At 37.8% G+C, this 18,332-nt stretch overlaps 2 protein-coding genes across 3 annotated transcripts; one reads left to right on the top strand and one right to left on the bottom strand.

Annotated features, from left to right (window-relative positions):
• Positions 1-9,415: 9,415 nt before the first annotated feature.
• LOC113297268 lies at positions 9,416-14,927 on the top strand. 2 transcript variants are annotated; one of them, XM_026545697.1, is made up of 16 exons: positions 9,416-9,941; positions 10,065-10,144; positions 10,237-10,298; positions 10,509-11,654; positions 11,804-11,870; positions 11,974-12,036; positions 12,191-12,254; positions 12,356-12,449; positions 12,554-12,637; positions 12,718-12,807; positions 12,910-12,937; positions 13,069-13,584; positions 13,682-13,743; positions 13,977-14,086; positions 14,169-14,256; positions 14,493-14,927. In XM_026545697.1, exons 1-16 carry the CDS (start codon positions 9,727-9,729, stop codon positions 14,754-14,756), a joined length of 3,033 nt encoding a protein of 1,010 aa, XP_026401482.1. In that variant the 5' UTR covers positions 9,416-9,726; the 3' UTR covers positions 14,757-14,927. The 2 variants fall into 2 exon arrangements, with proteins under 2 accessions (XP_026401482.1, XP_026401481.1); XM_026545696.1 differs by having other exon boundaries at positions 9,416-10,144.
• Positions 14,928-16,948: 2,021 nt separating this feature from the next.
• LOC113297270 (probable carboxylesterase 18) lies at positions 16,949-18,300 on the bottom strand. Its single transcript, XM_026545698.1, has one exon. It carries the CDS (start codon positions 18,298-18,300, stop codon positions 17,275-17,277), a length of 1,026 nt encoding a protein of 341 aa, XP_026401483.1. The 3' UTR covers positions 16,949-17,274.
• Between the last annotated feature and the right edge of the window lie 32 nt (positions 18,301-18,332).

Below are 18,332 nucleotides of genomic sequence, written 5' to 3' on the forward strand. Positions count from 1 at the left end.
TAGTAGGAATCAACTACAAAATAGATATGGCAATAGTAGGAATCAACTACAAAATATATATTTTCTCACCCGAACGAAGCTCGTAGTTGGTTTGTCTAGCACAAATTTCAATGGTATCCATGCTCCCTCCCTCAGCAGAGGTAGGAGTTGATACCCCGTAATTATCAGACCAACTCTAATTTAAAGGAGTTTAGATGTGGTCTAAGACGTAAGAACCTGTCACGCCCCAAATACTAAACCTGCTTAGCTAATCGTAATATATCCTAAATAGATGAAAACTCTCATATGATATGATTATATTAATGTGTTGTTTTACAAATAATCAAAGAATACATATATATAAAAGATCCATAAACATTCTTAATCTGCTAAAGTTTCAAACTAGGAAACAATTATCTTCATGCGCGCCATCTCTTCTGAAAACTAAAACTGAAGTGGGAACAAGTGAGCACATTATCCCAAAAGGGGCTCAGTGGTTATCATTATAATATTCAAGTAATCACTAACATGCATCACAGTTCTATTAAAGAAAAACGATAAACATCTTTTACAAGCAGCATAGAGCAGAAGATTGCTTCAATTCAAATCCCCAGATATTACGTCCATAGTGGTAATATTCGTGAAAGATCCACCTCCGGATGGATCTACGAGAAGAGAATTAAACAACCTAAACATATGTTATCCCAACCTCGTCTCACTCAATGGAAGAGAAGATGCTAGGAATAACTCCAGTCTCAAATGATAACATGAATCCAGGTACTGTAAGATATTATCGTGGAATGCGTACACCTCATAAAACCCAATGCCACCATCTAAGTCTAGAATATAATAAGATTTTGATTACTACGATCTGACCGCGCACAGCAGGTTCACGAAAGGCCCAATCATTATTCGTAAACCGAAGTCACCGAATAATAACCATATCCAATCATGAACCTAGAATTTCTTCCTAAGTCAAGATCATATTAACACAGCCATACTACTAAGACTGCACAATCAAGTATAATATGCACATGAGTGACTTCCCCAAATAAAATAGTATATATAATAATCAACCGGGGTAAAGCCGAACTACTAGGTAATAATCAACCGGGGTAAAGCCGGACTACTATCTTAAGACAATAAAATGTCATAATATTTATCCGGGGTAAAGCCGGGTTACTAGGTAATATTCAAACAACGTAGCATTGCCCTACTAAACTTAGTTAAGAGCTATGGGGAAACACAGACACTCTTCGCGGGGAAACCACCCAACGCATATTACACAACATACCCATTGAAGTACAAACAATATGCTTACAGAAATTAAAGACTCAGCATGCTCGCAAATAACATAAACTTAATGATTACAAGAAGGTTACAAAGTTCCCACCTGATTTGATGTCAAGCCACGCCTACCTTGAAATCCACAATCCTCTAGTTCATCCTTGGAATCGTTTGTTGTTAATATAGACTAACTATTAATCACACAAGTACTCTAAGAATTAGCCAAAAGGCTCGTAACATAATCTCATACAATTCTCTAGTTATAGGCTAAGTGAACTATCTAATGGTTCTAAGCCCATTTATGTTTTGCATCTTATTATTCTATCTTTAGCACATATAAAGGTTTACTAATTCAATTGGGTTGGTTCTACAGTCAATTAGATAAGTCTTAAGAAGATCTACAACTTTGTAGAAGGAACCAAAGCTCAAATCGGACCACAAGGTCCAATTCATTGTTCAATTGTAAAACTGACTCTAAAACCCAAGTTTACTAAACATGCCCATTAATCAAAGGCCTGGTCCATCCGAGTCAACTGATGGTCACTAACGGTCAAACTAACAGTCAAAGTCCAAGACAAAGGTCAAGGAAAATCAAATGGTCCAAGGTCAACTCGGTCAAACTAGACAAGGTCTGGTCAACTGATTAACTCAGTCTACTAACTGAGCCAGGCGAGTCATTACTGAGTTCAACAGTTTCAACTCAATCAGACCAAACTATTCAGATAAGTCAGTTTAACTGACTAAGATGACTAATAGGTTTAAATTCAACAAACAGGAATTCATACAATTATTATCACTAACAACAACTTCAACAATACAACTTAGTTCTAACTCAGACTATCTCTAGCTGCAATCTTGATTACATATCCATTTCATTGTCATTTGCAAACAACCGCAGATCCATCACCATTCATAATTCAGTTGCATTTCATTAACATATTTCTCTGCACTTCAGCACCACATCATTAGCATAACAATCAAATCCTCCATCATAGAACAACTTCATCAACTCCTACACACCTGCAATCTCCTAACATTCATCTATTCTTCAGATCATTCATATCCTTAGCTGCAACTCATACAATCACTACACTAGCTTCATTCTCTGTAATTCATCAACCCTTCCTTGTGTACATCTGTAACTCAACTACATTCTTTTTGCATTAACACCACCTCCACCACTAACTGCTCATACTCAACTTCATCATCCTCTCAATTTCACTTTCTTTGCACCTGTGATCATTCCCATAATCCCTTCCATGTCTTGCATACCTTCTGCTACAATTACACATGCACAATTCATACATATAGCTCATATCAATCAATTTCGACTCATTCAACACACACAACGTCTATCACCCACACATTCAAACTACATCTGTTGCAACCTTTCACCACCAGCTCCGTTAGCTTCATCAACAATAACTCCAACTTCTCTTAGAAAACACCACCAACTCAGTTCAGCAGCACCACAACCATAACCATCTTATCTGGCTAGCCAATATCCAGTTCATCTCCATCTTCAGATCACAGAACCCTAATTCCAAAACACCAACAACAATCCTAATTCACTAATTCATCTTTCTCATCTGCTAATTCTCATTCAAACATCCTAATTTATAAGAAACCCTAACATCTGGATTTGGGGAAGAACAGGGAAAAACCCTAATTTTCTACCAACTCAAAATTAAACCTCAGACAAAACTGTAACTCAAAATTTACAGAAAACCCATCACTAATTGGACAAACAGTAAATCAAATTCCACTCAAATAGAGCTTATTAAAGAAACCCTAAATTGAATTATCTAAATTACCTTTTTCCTCGATTCTGAAACATCAACCCTAATCAACACCTCCACTGTCAAACATCAAGTTTCTCATCTGAATCACCAATTACTCTTGATGTTCTTCATCTCAGTAACAAAACCTTGTTCTCGATTTACAACAGTAACTCAGAGTTCTTCTTCCGTGCTCAAACAACCATAGCACCAATACCTACTTCTTCTATTCAATGACTACAAGCTTAAAGTGAATTACTCATGAGAGATTCGAGCTCAATCCACAGAAAATGAAATCGACAGAGAGAAAGGAGAAAGAACTGAGAAGGAGAGGAAAGAAGAAAGAAAAGAAGAAAATGAATTCTTCTTATCGAAAGAGAGAAGATAAGGCCAACCAAAAATGTTAAAGACACCCGAGAAACGGATACGGGCAACCAGGCGGTTTGACAGCAAAATCTTCTTCATCTGATATCCAATTGACACGTTCGAGTAGTCCATTCTCGCATAACTTTTCGAGACCTATTCAAAGGCACCAGTTTCGTATCTAAATTGCTGTTAGATTAATTTTTATTAATTAAAATCTATATTACTAATCGAGTCATTATCGGTTAAGACATCTCTTGACTAGTCTAATAGCATTGACGAGCTTGAGGATCCTTACAGAACCGCTGTAATACACTAGCGAAAAAAGAAAAAAACACTAAGTTAATTTATTTATTCTTTAGAGATTGTGTAAGAAAGTCATTTACAACAGCCGTCCCAATTTTAAAAAATTATAGAACACATACGTTAAAGAGTTATTTGAAAGGAAAAAACCAAGGTTTGAAAAATGACCGTTATTTCCCAGAAAACGGCCATTAAAACGGTCACGTCTATGTAGCATGTCCGTGAGGGTCATCGATACCCATATGTATATCGCTGATAACTAGGAAATAACATCGTTATTTAGATCTATTATAACCCTTTTCACGCACGTTATAACAGTTTTTGTAAAATTGAATTTTACGTTTTTTCCATCTAAATAACATTTTAACGCAAGTTTTTTAGACAATGTTCTTATTTTCGCGCCAGTTATAACCGTTTTTTTAGAAAAAAGAATATAAAAATATTTTCTTACAATTCTTTATTTTTTAAATTAAAGATAAAGTTTTTTATTATTAGTAGTAAAAACTGTTTTACAAGGAGTTGGTCGGAAGCCTGGTAGCAACAAGCTGGGCTCCAATACCTTTTTTGGGAAGCAACCTTGACTCAATTGCAGAAGTGTATTTGTACTGCTTGTATGCACCTCCATGCTTGGAGTAGGCCGTGCAAACATGAAGGGTATATCATCCCAAGCCCTTTAAATGGTAAGGGTGCAAATAATTTTTAGTTCATGGCATTGATAAACCATGTGGTGCTGACACTGGTTGCGATGAGAATACTGATGCTACGGGTGAATCAGACTTGCCGATAGGATTCACCTTAGATTTATTGAATCTGATATTTCAGAAGCAAATACAAACAATCTCTAGCATCCATGTACCCTACAGACTGAAATTTTTCCAGGACTTTGAAATCAACACTAGACGAGGTATTGCATAATCCCTCTGACATATCCTCGTGGATACAATTGCTTCCACTCCCCTCCTGCATTCTTCGTCTTTATCAATCTAAATGCACTATGGAAGAGAGGTTAGGTAACTGAAAGAAGTTGCAAATTACAACAATCAATTAGTCCCTGATGCAGTAGAGAGTCTCTAACGGTTGCAGTACCTTAGATTATAAAATGTTGGATCAAACTTTGCAGCCTTGGAACACCAAATTGAACCAAAAGGAACGGAAAAAAGAGAGGCCAGTAACTATACAGCAGCCATCAGGGTGCTTAATTCTGGTGGTATTGCTCCCCAAAATTCAAAGACTATCTGATTTGCAACATAAACACCCTCCTGCACCACCACCAACTATTTCATCTGCACCTATCGATACTCTTGCAATTACTATCAACAACAATTCAGTCCTTGGGGGCTTGAAGAACTTCCCAAAAGGTACCTTATGCGACAGACACGTCCTTCGTTCCCATCACTTGATACACTTAGCGGTCCAGCGACAGCAGTCTCGGATGAGCTACTTTCGTCCATTACAGGCATCGTCAACCTATGGCTTGCCGGTAAATGTCCTCGGAAATTAGGAGAGTTTGTCGCTAGCGCCCTTCTAACCTATTTATTAAAACCAACCGGTGGCATTATACCCATTGCAGTGGGTACAATATGGAGGCGTTTAGTTTCAAAGTTAGTTGCATCTACTGTTGGTAAGGAAATGGCAGAGTATTTGGGAGATTTTCAGTTTGGCGTTGGAATACCGTGTGGTGGTGAGGAAATTTTACACTCTGTTAACGGATTATTGGAGTTCATAGGGACTCAAAACAACATGTCCATGATCCTTGTTGACTTCTGCAATGCGTTCAACCTAGTATATCGAACTGCCATGATACTGGAAGTGCGAAAGCACTGCCCTACGATCTCTAGATGGGTGGAATTTTGCTATGCCAAGCCAGCACGTCTATATTAAATAGACACCATCCTATCCTCATCCACGTGTGTTCAACAAGGCGACCCTTTAGGTCCTTTACTATTTCCCCTAACTCTGCATCCCCTAGTGAAAAAAATTGACAGTTCCTGCAATCTGGACCTGCACGCCTGGTACTTTGATGATGGTACACTAATTGGCGATACAATTGGAGTCAAAAAAGCCCTGGCTATCATTCAGGATGAAGGACACGACAGGGGACTAGAACTCAATATAAGTAAAAATGAAGTTTTTTGGCCAGTCATAGACCCTCGCAACACTGAAATGAGAGTATTTCCCACCAATATCGGCAGACCTTCAGGTGGGGTGAAGCTTCTCGGCGGGCCGGCAAGTTTAGATAATCAATTTTGCAGCCAAATGGTCATAGAAGAATCAACAAGACCATTCAGGTAATGGCGTCAGTTCGAAAACTCTGTGACCCGCAAAGTGAATTGTTGCTCCTCCGTTGTTGTACTGGTGCCTTACATTTATAGTTCATAATGCGCACTACATGCCCAGTTGTTTTACAACAGGTACAGTCTCACTTTGACTGTTACCTCTTCAATTATCTTCGAAAATTAATCACCAGTGATGGCCCTGGGTTCGGACCTTTAAAACATCGTATAACATCACTTCCTCTTAGAGACGGGGGCTTAGGCATATATAATGTGGTTGATACTAGTCAATATTGCTTCCTTGCCTCCTAGGCCCAAACTAAAAGTCTGCAAGACAATATATATCCTCTGAAGCGCTTGTATAACTGGTACCAACTCCTCCTTTCAATATGCCCTTGATAATTACATGCAAGGTATGTGGTTCTTTACCTTCAACTTTCAGCATCGTCGACACTGCCCCCCATCTTATGAAAACTTTGGCAGTCCCATACTTCGAAGCTGTCAAGAAGAAAATACACACAAAGCAGTACCGCATGTCTGAAAGGGAGTCAGTATTGTGGCAATGCAATAAAATAAAAAATGCACAAGATTATCTCATGGATGTACCTATAAGTGGGATTAATCAAAGTATCGGGCCACGGCAATTTAGCTCGGTTCTTTGTTACCGCTTAGACATCCACTTTTTGAGGTTGGTAGTCTTTGCCTAAGCTGCAATTGGGAGATGGATGTCTTCGGCGGTCACACACTTCACTGTGCTAGCGACGTCGGTCTTAGATTTCGCCATGACCTAGTCCGCGACACATTAGCCGATGTTTGTTTTAAAGTGGTGTCCCCATGAGAAAAGAGTTTGCCTAGGCTTTTTATCAGTTGATGGTTCTGCCTTGAGGCCCAATGATATCCTTGTCTACAACTAGGACAATGGTCATGACACAAGCTTCGATGTCACTGGGGTTTCACCTTTCACCGGGGAGGAGTTCGCACATTCAGACCATGTCATGCTGTTTCTGCTGCAGTATCTCGCAAGCGCAAGAAATATCTAGATAAATGTAGTTCTCCTAGATACGGTTTTGGTGTCTTAGGCTTCTCTACTCTTGGTGAGCTAGGCGAGGATATGGTGGTTTTTCTGGAGAGATTGAAGGATTGTTCGCTTGTCATGATGTCAACGCAAAAACATGCAGCTTTTTATTTCATATAATTGGGTTTATAAACTTCAATCATGTCACGGATTCTATCCCTGCATACTGATTTACCCTCACCAAAAAATTGGCGACTGTTTAGGTACTTTAAGGAGGAGCTTTTAGCGAAGCGATGACTGCTAACACCATTACAACCATCGAAACCACTAAAAGGACATTTAATATTAACACTGCAACTCAGAAGAAGGAGAGTGATTTTGAGATGGTTGAGATATTGAAGAACGCCTCGTCCTGGGCATGGTGACTACGAACAAACCCTGAATAATGTAACTGCCTTAACTGCCGATGAGAACCCGAAGAAGAAGAGTGAAAAGGGCATCATTCGAGAGGAAAAATCTAGGGGAGACGAATGAAGTAAGGAAGAAGGAAATCCTGTGAAGAAATCCGACAGAATTGAAGAGAAGCAATCCTAGATTTTCAGTCGCCCAAAACCGCTTCTCTTGTCGCCACTGACAATATATAAATTTTTAGAGATAAAAGAATAAAATAGTAATATATAGAAAACGTTGTAAAAACGTTATTAAACACGTTATAATTGTTTTCACCGCACGTTATAATCTTTAGGTAGGAATTTCAGATGATATTTTTTTTTTTATTTTCTATTTAACAGTTATAACGCTCGTTATTTTAAAATATCATATAAAAACGCGTTTATTTTTCTTAAATAACGCGTTTTTTATCCGAAACGTGCTCACACTCGTTAAAACATGCTATAAAAGTCACGTCCAGTGCTGCGCCTTGAGCCATGACCTTTTTTTTTTTTTTGAAGGAAAGAGGTGATCTCTCAATTTCATTGATATAGAAAGATTGTATACATCATTTTAAGATACATCATTGAAAAACATAATAAAATACAAATTTTTTTGTATCACAGTAATAAGTAAATTATAATACAAACGTATTAAATACATGAATTTTAAGGAAATTGATGATACTTGAGGGATGACACTTGAATTAAAATTTTGCCATTTGGATTTGAAGAATTTGTCTTCTTCATCATTATCTTCTTCATTTAGATGGCATTGTCCCATACAGGAATAACAAGCACAAAACACCATTATCACAATCAAATTCGGTAGTCATTGTTCTTCATGAGAATGTAGAATTACGTCATGCCAGAAGAAATCGTCCTTGATGTACTTGAAACAATTGTAACAATCATTTGAAACGCCTATAAGGCTATGAGAAATCTCTGATGGGTTTGAGAACAGCATGAGAGCAATAATGAAATTGAAATAGGAAAAACCTAAAAATCGCATTGAATAGCGATGTTTATTTAAGAAAATACTAATAGAAAATATTTACTTATTGTATCCAAATCTGATTGGAAGATCTGAATACTTCAAATTATATCCAACGGATTTAGAATACAATTTTGGAGGATCAAAAATTTAGGAAGATTTGTCGTAGAGAATTTTTTGGAAAAAACGGTTACGGGAGAGAAGAGAGAGAATTGATGACCTGTTTTTCAAACCTTGGGAAAAATGGTCCGCGAGTTATAACCCCAGAGGTGTCATCATCCTTCCACAAAAAACCCATCAAAACAAAAGTAACACGAAAACCCCATCAAAACAATATTAACACAAAAATCCCAAATTTAAATGTTGGTTTCATCAAAGTTTATTTTAGTTTCATCAAATTTTATGATGAAACCAAAATAAAATTTGATGAAACCAACATTTAAATTTGGAATTTTTGTATCAATTTTTAAAAATTTGGGATTTTTGTATCAATTTTGTTTACGATGGAGTTTTAGTGGATCCCAACATTTGAGTGGGGTTTTTGTACTACAAGTTTGGTCACCTTGGATTTTTATGACTAGTTTTGTGGGAAAAACTTATAAAAAGCATGAAAAAACGTCCGTTACAACTTTGAATAAACGGTTCCAACAAACAGCGATTATTTAGACAAGGACCGCTTTACCTCGGTTTTCCTGCAAATCAGCCGTTTTTGAAACCCAGCGAAATTTTTTTTGTAGTACCAAAACCAAAAGGGATTGAACAGTAGCCAGCTGTAACCACTACAACGCAACATGATCCCCACTTTTAACGCCGTCAAAGTCTGTTATTAACAGAGTTTCTCAAAATTTTATGGGTTTTGGCGGGAATTTCGTTTGTGTCAAATCTTAAATCTCCACACGAGTACGTTTCCCGCATATTCTCTCGAGACTTTTCAGATAAAGACAACATTTATTAATATATCCCTGTGAGAAATTTTTCTGTCCCTCTCTCTACAGTCGCCCTTAATCGAATCACCTCCGGATCTTCATCAGGTACATCGAAAATCCCTCTACTTCTTTTCTTCAGACTCCCCTCATTTTTAATCTTAAAATTAGGGTTTCTTCAGAATCATTCGCTCTCAAACCCTTAAACCCTTATTTCATTTCATTTCATTTTCTACTTTCTATTAGCTAGATCTGAAAACATTCACAATTATTTTCCCTTAAAAACCCCCTAATCTTCATGAAGACATCCAGATCTAATCTTTCTCAATTGAAATTCTGAAAACAAAATTGATATTTCAATTTAGGGAAAAACCAATCAAATAATGGTAGCTTACATTACAGACACAGAAGGAAGCTGTAGTAGTAATAGTGTAAGTCAAGCTGATAGAAACCAAGCGTGGTATTTGTTTCGAGCGTTACTGTATCTGCGGGGTCCGTGTCGTCTTTCAGAACTCGCCGAGAAGTGTAATTTGTCGACTGACTTTGTTAGGTGTTTGTGTTCACTTCCTGATTCGCCTATACTGTTGAGTAAAGATTTGTATGTAACTATTAGTTTACCTGCGTATTTTTCTGTATTTCCATTGAGTTCTGCCATGAGAGTTACACTTACTAGGGAGTCATCAAAGGGAAATATTGGTGATGTTAGGATGTATTATTACAGGAAGAGAAAGCAACAGAAACTGGATACTTTTTCTTCGACTTCTTTGAAAAGAAGAAGATTAATTTCAGCTCCAGAACCTGGTAACTACCTGCCTTTTTTTTTGTTTCTTGCAGTGAAATTGTTAATTTTTGTTCCTGTATTGTTATTGATTTGATATTGATACTTGAAACAGATGATGATACTGCTGCTTTATTAGCATTAGCAGATAGCATCCTCAGCGTTACATCAACTAAGGTATTCATGATCTCTTGATACCCTAATGTTTTCATTTTGTTACTTTGAGTTGTTCCAAATCTGACCAAGACACCTTTTTTGTGATGCTCAGTTTTTCTTTAAAGTATTCATAGCTGATTTTATAAGAGTTTCAGTTTCTGTTAGACTATATAGTTGCGAGTCATTCAGTTTGTCACTCATGAGGGATTCTGGATTTCATTGTTAATGCAGGATTATGTTGATTTTGCTGATAAGTTAATGAGGAACGTGAGTTTTCTAAAAGATGGCTTGTCCTTTATGCCACATGATTGTGGGATTTTAACCCAAGAAAGAGCACTGCTTCCATTGCTTCTCGGTCCTAATGTCAACGGTTCATGTAAAGAATTGATTGAAATTGAACGTGATGTTAAAAATGATGCTGAGGCAACCACAAATGGGCAAATGGAGTTGGTAGAATATGCATATGGACCGAAACCATTGCGCATTATGCCAAATTGTGTAATAGATCTGAACATTCCTCTAGCTGCAGTAGAGGAAACTAAGGTACTTGATGAGGAACCAACTCTTCTTTTAACTACAACTGAGGGTGAGCAAACTCTTGTAGACCAGATGGATTGTGGAGAAACCATAGCATGTATTGCATCTTCTTGTCTGGAAGGAGGTAACCAGGGTAGTAGTTCGCCAGGCGAGGTTGTCCCTGATAGTGATGATTTTGAAGCTTCGAGAAGTAGAATACCAAGAATTGAGGGAAAAGATGGTTGCAAGGAACGGCAAATTCAAAAATACGAGGGGAAGTATAGTTGTGACACAGGTGAAGATTTGAGGGTTGAGGAGAAGGATAGATGCAACAAACGACAAATTCTAAGAATTGAGGGAAAGAATAGTTTCAAGGAAGGACGTATTTTAAGAAATGAGGAAAAGGATAGTTGCAAGGAAGGACAAACTCAAGCAAATTGTGGAACAAATGAAGAAGGTAGAGGAGTGGCCTTACTTCTTGATCAGGCAACAATATTGCAGGAGGATCTGAAAGGTGTTTTGGGATCTACGGAAATAGCGAACCACAAAGAAATGGTGACATCTTTGGACAGAGAGAAGACAATTGGCATAGTGGAAAGCCAGCTTGTTCTACCTTCAGCTGAGATCTATACTGTCAAGATGCAGTCGACAAGGTTTCCCACTAAAGTGAAAAGCATGGGCAGGGATAAAGCTCCAGGAGTGGGGGTTCTATCTGACTCGCAAAATTGCAATAAGGCTGGGAAATCTCTTAAACAACAGGAGCAATCTAAAAGAGATCAGCAGGTTATGCCCACAAAGCATAAGTTAAAGCAGAGTCGTAATGTTGACATAAGTATCGATTCCACCTCTCTTGCTCCTAAGGTAAGCTCGCTTCCATCTTCGTAATACCATTTTATATACTCGTCCAGGTTGCTTATCTGGTCTTCTGTTCCTTTTTGGATTTTTTTAAATTTCAAGCTTTTCTCTTACAAGCTAAGAAGTTTCTAAGATGCTTAGTGGTCATATTGTAGAATCAATCAGAGACTAGGGAACTGCCAAACTTTGAATCTTTCATCGTAGAGGAGGAAGAAGGTTCAGGTAATGAAGTTTCGTTGGCAAATGATTTCTACATTTAGATCCCTGAAAGAGTGTTATTATGCTTGGATTTTAATTCACCCTTTTACATTATGGGCATATGCAGGTGGTTATGGGACTGTCTACAGGGCACGTCGAAAGAGCGATGGGAAGACATTTGCTATAAAATGTACACCGGAAATTTGCTTCTCCCCTTTTGATTTACTGCAGCTACTTTGATTTTGGAACTAGATCGACAATGAGTTACAAGTTAAAAGAAAGTTATATTTGAGTAGAAGCCCCTCTTAGAGTGATGCTTAACAATGCTAAATATGGTCCTGCAGGTCCTCACGAGAAGGCTCATGCACACCATATGTACAATGAGCTAAAGATGCTGGAGCGATTTGGGTAATGAGACTAAACACTTCTATGTGTATTTAATGAAAATTCGTTGTTTTCTGAACTTAAGAATTTTGACGTTAACGGGTAGTACAATTCTTCAAATGTAGAGGTAAGAATTTCGTCATAAAATATGAGAGCTCTTTCAAAAGCGGCAACTCTGAGTGCTTTGTTTTAGAGCATGTTGATCACGACCGACCAGAGGTAATAGAGGACATCATCTATCGTTTACTTTTGCTAATTCTCTTTTAACAGTAATGGTTGATCTTGTTTCTCTTTCTCTCTAAACAATTTCTATTAACTTTTAGGTGTTGAAGAAAGAGATAGATATGTACGAGCTCCAGTGGTATGGTTATTGTATGTTTAGAGCTCTTGCTAGTTTGCACAAGCAGGTCAGAGAATTCATTGAAGTCTTCTTATTCTATGCTTTTTATTTCTTACATATTTCTAAAAGATCTCCCCCATCTTGCAGTGTGTTGTGCATAGAGATGTAAAACCCGGGAACTTTCTCTTTTCCCGTAAGCTTATAAAAGGTTACCTCATTGACTTTAATCTTGCAATGGTAAGTGATGCTTCACACTGTTATATTTACCTATTTATAACGTTCACATAAAATAATCTAATTTGGGTGGTTTTTGTTTGATTTTTCTTCTGTGTACAACAGGATTTACAACAGAAATACAATGCCACTGGTGAGTTCCTTTTCTCTCTATTGTACGCACCTGATGGTTATATTGTAACTGGGTCTCCATTTTCTATGGTCTTGCACTTTTGCATGTCAGGTGTGTAAAACTGACTAGGAGTTATTTCTTCATCTAAATAGGCAAGTCAAAGAAGAGTTCTAGTGTGAACTTTGGTCATGTTCCACTTCCCAGTATCAATTCTGCTCCACCTGGCATAACTGGGAAAGTTACAAGTAATCAAGTAACAGCAAAGGTCTCAAAACCATCTGTTGAGCCAAAGAGCATTAGGAAGAGAGGATCTGATCTGGGTCCTTCAAAGGCTTACCTGGATTTGGGTACCAGACAAAAATTAAAAACCCAAGTTGCAGATGTTTCAGGCATAACCTCAGCAAATGCAACAAGCACAAGAACCCCTTCAGGGGAGCAGCAGAGAGAACCCATGCCGATGACAACAAGGAAGGAACTGCAACGCTTAGTGGAGGCTATTCAAAGTCCAAATGATCCCAATCAAAAGAGAATAAATCTTCCTTCTTCTCAGAGGAAAAGAGTTGCTGCTCCTTATGGGAAAGTTGACAGAAAGCTTTTTTACTTGACTCCAATGCCTGTGCACTCTGCTAGCTATGCTTTTGTTGGTTCCGGATTGCTTAATAACAAAGGTAGTATACCATGTCAGACAGAAGTGTTCAACATTAATATATTGTTTCTATGAGTCTTGTTTCCTTATCTGTGATTTTTTGTAATTGTCGTTAATAGGCGATGGAAAGCAGAAAAGAGAAGGTCCTTGCGTCGGAACCAAAGGGTTTCGGGCACCAGAGGTACGACTTCCTCATCTTCTTACACCTCCTGATCTGTAGTATAAGCCAACATCCATATCTTCAGCGAGGAACCATCCTTATAAAATTGTATAGTTAACGGTTGTGTATGGTCAGGGGTATATTTTGATGCTGATAAATTTAGAAAGTTTTTCCTCTAATTGCTACCTGTAGATCCCATTACAAATTTGATAAAACGAGTTACAGGAATTAGCTAAAAGATGTGGTTTGTGCAGGTTTTGTTGAAGTCTCCACATCAAGGTCCTAAAGTTGATGTTTGGTCTGCTGGGGTTACTCTTCTTTACCTGATGATAGGAAGATCACCTTTTGGTGGCGATCCTGAACAGTACAAATCTTTCCTAGCTCAGAGTTCATAGAGAATATATCTGTTACACGGCTGTTTTCCTTATTCTGTTATTTGTATGCAGGAATATGAAAGATATTGCGAAGATAAGAGGTAGCGAAGATCTGTGGGAAGTAGCCAAATTACACAACCGCGAATCTTCATTCCCTGTGGTAGCTCCTTAAAACATGTATTTTGTTCAGTAGTTTGCTAAGTGTATGTCGTGAAATTTAGTATTAGCATCCTTCCTACTCTAATGAGCTTAGTTACTTCATATCTTTAACACTTAAAAATCTGAACTTTACAATCGAATTTTATTATCCACTCAAACTTAATAGAGTACTACATTTATTTATTTTTTGGTAAAATAGTGAGATACAATGTTTGAAGGAATTTCCATCTGTGGCAGGAATTGTTGGATTTGGAGTCCTTGCAATCAGTGAAACTACAAGAATGGTGTAAGATTAACACCAAGAGACCCGAGCTCATCGACAAAATCCCGAGATCGCTCTTTGATTTGATAGATAGGTGCTTGACAGTGAACCCAAGGTTGAGAATCAGTGCAGAGGATGCTCTTAACCATGAATTCTTCGCAGAATGCCATGACAGCCTCAGGAGGCAAAGACTAAGACGTAACTCTGGCAGTGCCAATCATTCACAAGAACAGCCATGATTAGGGCTGTGATGCCCATCTGAGTTTACAATTCGAACCAACACATACCAGTCCATAGTTTTTGTAACTGGAAATGCAAATTTCCTATACCTAATGTTGTAAAGTACAGTTTCTAATTAGATGTTCTTCAATTTTCTCCATTAATTCATGTACTATATAATTTTGTACCAATGGTTTAACTACTAAAAATAATTTCGAATGTATATAGCTACCCTGAAATCTGTCACTTTCTATTCTGATTGTATATGTAGTCTCACTCTTATTCTGACTCTTTATCTCTTTTAGCAGAATACAGTACACTACACGGTCTGGTAACGCCCCCCTAAATCTAAAACACCGGCTAGGTAGGAAGCCGGAGCCAGTAAGTGGTGAATTTGTACGCGTTCGTCAGATGGTCCGTAGTCAGTAGCAGAACTATTTTTAGAAGTCAGTGACGAGTCTTGGAAGATACGAAATTAGAAGCCCGTTATAAGCCTTGGAAGACAGGTGATCAGAAATTAGGAAAGTGAAATTTTTTAGAAACCGAGTGAACTACAAGTAACAGAGTGTTTATTAGTAGTCCGCTCCGCTATACGTTCAACTAGTAATAGAGTGTTTTATTTACTTATTTGCTTTTCATAATCTTCCTCTGTGATCTTGAGAGCAAGAAGTTATCTGGTTTGGTAATCAACAATTTCACTTCATTCTCTTGATTGTAGCATTGATTCGACCTCTTTCTTCTAGGGTTTCTCAGCAAAGTTCCTGTTTCATTACTCTGTTGTGTCAAATCTTACAATGGAAGATCAAAAGAAGAGGGCGACACCATCAAAACTCAAGTTTAAAATTAAAAGAAGCATTAATGGAGGTTTCGAAATTGATAATTCTTATTATCAAGAAATTACAGAGAAGAAGACAATGGAATTTCCCCTAAAGTTAAAGAATCAAGTCCCAAGTTCATCTTTTTCTCTTCTACCCCGATGGTGTAAAAAAGCAAAAAGGGGTCGTAAAAGCTCGGTATCATCATCAACAACATCGTTTACTTCTTTATCATCAATTGAGAAGCAAGAAGATGAAGAGGAAGTTGCAGAAGCCTTATTGATGTTGGCCAGTGGATTTTCTCTTGATTTAGCGGAAAACAATCACCCAAAGAAAGACAGAGTCATTACAGAGTTTCCAGCTATGAAAAAGAAACGAAAAATAGAAGATACTAATATGATCAATTATGCAGAAGATCGATCAAAGAAAGAGCGAATTGAGAAGGAAACTAGGGATTACAGATATGGGTTCATGTTAGATGCTGTGAAGAGATCAATACTGTCTTCTGCTTCTACAAAATTCACTTGTGATTTCTGTAGGAAATCTTTCAGCTGTTACCAGGCTTTGGGTGGTCATAAATCAAAGTGCAGATTCAATTGCTCGAAAGGAGAAGTAGCCCAATTAGCACTGCAAGGTTCAATGAACATGTGGGTGAGTTAAGATTATAAATATATTTTTATGATGTTGAATATTCTTTGTTTATAACATTCTTTGGATTCTGATGTTATTCTTATGAACCTGTAATATCTTAATTGAATAATCTCATTTCAGTTTTGAGATGGGGTATTAATATGTTTGTCATTTGTTTTTGCTCATTCCACAAAGTTCAAAAGAATGTTGCAATTTTTCACAAACCTTCTATGGCCTTCTGTACGTTATGCACTGTGGTTGACATTTTTGTAGATTACTCACAAGATCAGAAGGCCGTTTAGTTGGTCCCATAAAATAAGGTTAGAAGTTACAACTGGGAGTAAATTACTGTATCCAGACTATATCATAGTAGGATTCCAAACTCTCTCTTTACAAGTGACTAAAGAATTTCAAGTTCGAGCAATGATAATCTTTGCCACGAGATCACATTCGCAATACTATCTAGGTTACTCACTGCTTCAGTCTTACGCTGCACTGAAGTCTGTGAAACCTGGAGATATACTGCTAACCTTTCTCCTGCACACTATTACTGTCAATTACAATTACCAAGGTTAATACGACAACCGCAACCTGTTTGAGCTGACCGTCAGGTACTGCGGATTTGCACAACTGCCCGGGTTCGGTTGTTTGATAGTGTCACACTTCAGAAAGTCCGATACGACATTTCCGAGAAAAATCTTTGCCTTTCCCCCACAAGTATGGTATCGGTGTTGGTATATAGTCGCACTGTTCTTAGACACGAAACATGAACATGCTCTATAGGTATCAGCACAACCCAGAGAAGTACATTGACAATGAATATAGGACTGACAATATCGACAGTAAGGATAATAAGAAACTTCTACAAGCAGTGTACATATAAAAGCAAACTAATAAATAAAAACAAAGCAAAAACAATGTAGATCGTGAAAAAGAATTCCCAATTGTTGTTACCCGCTAAAAATGACAGTTGAATTCCAGAAGGAGACCAAGTAATTGTTTATGTCATCATTGATGATTACACAGCACTTTCCTCTTGTTCTCAATGCGCATAAGGTTATTGCATCTTCAAATTGGCTAAGAGAAAGTTCTTTCATGTCAAGAGATGAGTTCTCTTTTCAATAAATTTCTTGACATCATTGATTAACAATGAAGACTCAATCAATTCAGGGAACCCATAAAATATATGAATAGCTTTTGGATACTCCACCAAATAAGCTTCTTTTCCAATTCTCTTCAGACCTTCAAAATACCGTCTTTGCCAATCCTGTAATGGATCAAATCCGCCAATTACCACCAGTGTAACTGGAAACTTGCTCAATCCTGAAATGTCAACGGAGTTGGGTCCAAAAACGTTAACTGCTTCGTGATCACGATCACAACCTTCTGGTAAAAAGGCTTTCCAATGCCAATCTGCCTTTTCTACTGAAACGATGGGAACATTTGTTAAACGTAGTTCTGACTCAGTCCGTTCTTCTCCACCAAAGAAAGGCTGAATTGCTATCAGACTGATCACTTTAAGCTCTCGAAAATCGTTTATCTCAGCCGAGTACCGAACCGCAACATTGTGAGCCAAGTTACCACCAGCACTATCACCCGCAAGAAAACACCTTGATAAATCAGCATTAGCCGGAAACCAATTAGAAATTTTCGAGTCAAGAAGACGTAAAGATTGTAATCCATCTTCATACTGTGTTGGAAACCGGTATTCAGGTGAAAGACGGTAATTAGCAGACACGACAATGGCAGGAATGTTCTTAGCCATCCTACGACAGAAGTTATCGTAGAGGAAGAAATCAGGAGAACAAAATGAGAACCCACCACCATGGAAGTAGATAATGACAGGAAGAGTTTGGTCAGAGGAGGCTTTATCAGTTGGGGTGAAGAGACGTAAAAATAAGTTTTTGTTTGGATCAACTACGATATCTACGGCTTTGATGCCTTCGATTGGTTTCTCATTTGGAGGTACCTTCACCAAGTAATTGAACAAGTTTAAGAAGCTTCTATTTATTGTGTCATCAGAACGACGTGAAACATCTGTTAGGATGGATTGGCAAGCAATCATTATCTTGATGTGCAATGGTAGAACTGGTTCTGCTGAAGAAGAAGATGAACCCATTGATTTTGTCTCTCTCTCTCACACTATCCCTG

Source organism: Papaver somniferum, chromosome 7 (assembly GCF_003573695.1).
Source record: "Papaver somniferum cultivar HN1 chromosome 7, ASM357369v1, whole genome shotgun sequence".
In the NCBI taxonomy this organism is placed as follows: Eukaryota; Viridiplantae; Streptophyta; class Magnoliopsida; order Ranunculales; family Papaveraceae; genus Papaver; species Papaver somniferum.